The sequence below is a fragment of the Cariama cristata genome, unplaced genomic scaffold, assembly GCF_000690535.1.
Source record: "Cariama cristata isolate BGI_N322 unplaced genomic scaffold, ASM69053v1 scaffold43650, whole genome shotgun sequence".
Lineage (NCBI taxonomy): Eukaryota > Metazoa > Chordata > Aves > Cariamiformes > Cariamidae > Cariama > Cariama cristata.
Genome location: NW_009596030.1, coordinates 663 through 5,346, shown reverse-complemented (window position 1 = coordinate 5,346; position 4,684 = coordinate 663). Strand labels below are relative to the sequence as shown.

Below are 4,684 nucleotides of genomic sequence, written 5' to 3'. Positions count from 1 at the left end.
GGAATACTTACTTTTATTATTGTTATTATTTTATTACAGTTATTGTTCCCTGTCTGAATCTTGTCTACATGCATAGATGTGGTCTGTCTATGGAGGAAACAGATTTCAGTCATCATGATCAAGAACATAGGAAATGCTTCCCATGGCCCAGTGCCACACTCTGGTATTTGCATTTCTTTTATTGCGTGAATTACGTAGGGCTTTGAGTTCCCTACCAAAACTGGGCTGCCATCACACAGTCACCTCCATAGGGGAAACAGTCATTTTCCGCAAAGGCCTGCAGTGCAATTAGATGAGATAGGTAAGTGAGGGATATAAAAACAAAGGCAAAGCGAAGGGAAGTGACTCACCTCTGGGCTATCAGCTACGAATACAGAAAGGCCAGCGGTAGTCACAAGGGCCCAGTGACACAGCCATGCTGTGACATAGCTCATCCCTTGTCACAGGATCTCAGACCCCTGTGGGACAAACAGCCTTAATGCCCATAAGGCTTCAAGACTGGAGGGGCCCTTGTCCTTTGGATAAAAACACCCCTACAAATTCAGACGTCCCCATCCATTGCCTTTATTTACTCACTGGTAGCACGTTGAGGGCTTAACTTGGACTTTCATGGGTTATATACTTCTGGTGCTCTGCATAGAAATGACTTTATCCCTGGGACAAAGCAGTGCTTTCCCTCATGACTGTCAGCACCCGGCACGAACCATCCCTGCCCAAATGAAGGCTTGAGCCAAGAGAGACCTTATCTTGTGCGCAAATACAGATTTGACGTTTTTTCCAGCCCTGCTCAGGTCACTAATTAAAAGCCTAGGAAGTGAGCACACATGAAATCATTCCTTCCGTACAGGCAGACAGATGGAGAGAAATTCCAGCCTGTTTCCACTCTTTTGTCTTCAGGGCATTTTTGGAATTTCCTTCAGGAAGTGAGGTTATGACCCAGAGCCTTCCTCAGTGAGTAGGCTCTCGTTTCCCACAGTAAACCTTGCATGGCGATGACATACAGCACGAGAAGGTGAGGTTTATCTTCACACTCCAACTGCATCCTGTATGAGCTCCATGGAACTTAAAAGTAATACTGAGAGGGAATGGCCACAAGAGAGGAAATGGAAGTCAAGACTTTGGAAGAAGTAACACAGTACCTATTCAACTACGCTGCCATGGTCTTTGCTGGTGGTACGTAGCGGAGGCCACCATTCTACATTTCATAACCTTCCTCGATGTTTGCAATAAGCTAAGAATTAAACTTACAAATTATATTAGTGATACAAGTGAATTATTTCACTTATTCTACTCTCAGCAGTCATGGTAAAACTGGCAGGCATCTGTGTTTTCTTCTGTTTGTACTTAGTTGTTGGAGAAGAATCGCTACTGTAGAGATTCTTTTAATGGCATTTCATCGATACAGCATGTGCTGATGAAAAATTATATTCTAGCATTCATTTTGTATTTTACATGATCCTGTCAGTGGCATTATGCATCTTACGTCCTCGCAGAATTGGCTTAATCCCAGCATGTACTGAAATCAAGGAATTCTTTCACTGACTTCTGTCAAGAAGTAACCACACCTGGCATGAAACCCCCACAAAACTACCAGTAATCTGATAACAGCATCTTTAAAAAAAACGGTTTATTAATGTTTAGAAGTCAATAAAGCTATGTGCAAATTGAACAATAAAAGTCAGAAACATTTTAAATACTATTTTTTAAACTAGGAAAAAAAAAACCCACAGTTTAATTGCACTGGAAATTTTACTACAAAGGTAATACATTTTCTTTACAAAATACCTCTTCTAGGAATTGCCAATAACTGTACATCAGCTATCCCAGATATACCACTTTTGTTACAGTAATACTCTAGGCACATGAAGACTCCTGCATCTTAATAATTTATTTACATTGTACACATTCAACCCCATTAGCACAGGTTAGAAAAACAGAGGAGTAAAAATGATGCTGTAAAACAAATACATTCAATTTAAAACCAGGTACTTCTTCCATGAACTGATGAAAACCAGACATCTTTGTTGAAATTATAAAAATTAATAAAATGTGCCAAAGTGTATTGTATTTTGTTATGGAAGTGCATTTATCTATAGTCATTTCACTTCAACCTCCCTTTTATTTTTCTGAAACTCAAGGTACTCTTCTCAGATTTTCTGACCAGTCTTCACCTTTGGAAAGACTATGAACCCGACACTGAAATGCCCCTTCAGTTTTTAACTCTTCTTACTTGGGCAAAAATCGTGCTGCTCTCAATAGTATCTTATACTATTAGATTTACTTTCACTCATCTGAAAGAGAAATGATCTTTAGTTCTACCTTGCATTTGTCATGATAATGCAGTTTATTTAATGCTATAGAATAACAAGGCAATCAACATATGGGGCCAAATGCTGCTCTGAGCTACTGCACAAAATCTGACGCAGTCAATGGAATTGTACAGGTGAAAGTAACTGCAGAGTCTGGCTCATGGTCTTCAAATGCCATATGGACCGACAGCAAAAATTCACAGCTGTGATCTTGCTAAGTAAAACCCCAACAGCTTTGGACTCTGCAAATAAAACCTTATGACTTAACTAAAAACTCTGGAAAGTGATGCCAAATTATGGTTGTGCACGGTCTAAGTTATATTTGTGTGATCTCTTTCCTTGTTATGTGCTAAACAAACGCTTCTGACCAACTATACCGGAGCCACCACTAAATTCAGTACAGAAGGATCTTTGAGTCAGTGGTTTGCTGCAAGTAAAGGAGAAATAACTTCACATTCCTCTCACATAGGGGAAAAAAAAAAAAAGATTCATTCTCCCTCTCCCTCCTCCCCCTCTCTCTTTCTCTCACACACACCAGGCATCATTTCACCAAGGCATCAGTCTTTCAGAGTTACTAAGGAGATTTCAGGATCTGAATGCGCCTGACAATCCTGAGCTGCCTCAGTGCAAAGACAAAACATGCTCCAGGGAAAAAGATTTTCAAGCCAGAACAGTCTGTCCCATTTCTTGAACTCCAGCCTCACAAGTGCACCGTTTGCCTCATTACAACTAATGCTACTTGCTCACTTAGCCCAGCACTGCTGCTGTGAGCAGGAGGCATCTCAGCTCCCGGATTTCAGAGGAAGGCCCTGAAATACACCCCCATGGTTACTCCTAAGAAGATGAGGTAACATTGCCCGAAGACATGATGGTTTCAGGATGGTCACCTTCCTCTTTCTGTGGGTGAGAGGAGTTGTCAGACTTACTCCGGCTGAATTCCATCCCTCCAATGATTGGCCTCTTGAATTTGGTCCCAGAATCCGCTGGGGAACATTTGCAGCAGCACAGAATTTTGATGAAAGCCCTCCGCATCTCTTTGTTTGTCAAGGTGTAGATGATAGGGTTCGTGGCTGAATTGAGCACGGCCAGTACTAAGAAATACTCTGCTTTATAGAGAATTGGGCAGGTCTTCACTTTACACCCCACATCCAGTAAAAGCAGGATGAACAAGGGAGCCCAGCAGGCAATGAAGGCGCTCAGGACTATGATCACCGTCTTGAGCAAGGCTAGCGACTTTTCTGAGCTCCTAGTAGCTTTGGTAACATTTTTCCGAAATGTCAGCCTGCGGCTCCTAGTCCTCACCATGGAGTAGATCCTGCAATAGAGGACGACGATAGATAGCAAAAGGCCAGTGAAAACAGTGGTGCAAAAGAGAATATAGTGCTTGTGGTAGAGAGGCAGCACGGTGGAGCAGTTGGACAAGAGGCTGATGCAGTTCCAGCCCATGATGGGGAGCCCACCGAGTATCACAGAGATAACCCAGCAAGCGCTGATCAGCAAGAAGGAGCGGAAGCTGTTGCTGCCATTGTGGAGTTTCATCTTCAACATGGTGATGTATCTCTCAATGGCAATGGCCAACAAGCTGAACACAGAAGCTGACAAGGCAACAAACATGCTGCCTTCTCTTACAAACCACTGGGAGGGGGTGAGGCTATAGGTTTTGTGTCCAGATAGTAGGAGGTTGGCAGTGTAAGCCACACCAGCCAGCAAGTCTGAAAGAGCCAGGTTCCCAATGAAATAGTACATGGGTCTGTGAAACTTCTTGGTTTTCCAGATGGTGAGCAAGACAAAAATGTTCTCTAAGATTATAAAGCAGCAAATGATGATAAAAACCACCGACGTCATCTTTATTCCACTGTCCGCATTCTCATTCAGCTTTCCCGTGTAATTATAATGCTCTTTGATGACATAGTTGACATCAGTGTTGGCAAGGTTGCTGACGACCTTCAGGGGGGCAGTGGTGCTGGAGCTCATGGTGCCCGGCTGGGCACCGCTTCCCCAGTGGCCACCAGACGGTGACACCAAGCGCAAACCCAGTGGCTGCCGCACAGCTCCTTGGCCCCGCAGCCTGCCCAGCACTGCTGCACAGCCTCAGAAACTGCAGTCCTGAGAACAAGAGGCACAAAGCCCAGAGTTAAAAGAAGGCAGGCAATCAGTGTAACAAATGATAAACGGTTTACGATAATCTGCTAGTTTAATTGTGTATCAGAGTCACAAAGGTATTCACGCAGGAATTGGTTTCATTCAGCTGTTACAATACATTTAAAAGATGGTTAGGCATATTCAATAGGTAAAGCCAGTAAGACAAAAAAGGTTCCGTCATGCAGAGCTGAACAGGTAAGTTGGAGTCAGCAAGGACTGTGTTACTGGACTTC

General features: G+C 43.2%; 1 protein-coding gene across 1 annotated transcript; it reads right to left on the bottom strand.

The window, feature by feature from the left end:
• Positions 1 to 2,838: 2,838 nt before the first annotated feature.
• Positions 2,839 to 4,411, bottom strand: S1PR1 (sphingosine-1-phosphate receptor 1). Its single transcript, XM_009704228.1, has one exon. The coding sequence runs from the start codon at positions 4,281 to 4,283 to the stop codon at positions 3,144 to 3,146; it is 1,140 nt and encodes a 379-aa protein (XP_009702530.1). The 5' UTR covers positions 4,284 to 4,411; the 3' UTR covers positions 2,839 to 3,143.
• Positions 4,412 to 4,684: the final 273 nt, after the last annotated feature.

Excerpts from the sequence above, each read along its gene's own strand:
- S1PR1 (XM_009704228.1), bottom strand. The coding sequence starts at position 4,283 with ATGAGCTCCAGCACCACTGCCCCCCTGAAGGTCGTCAGCAACCTTGCC.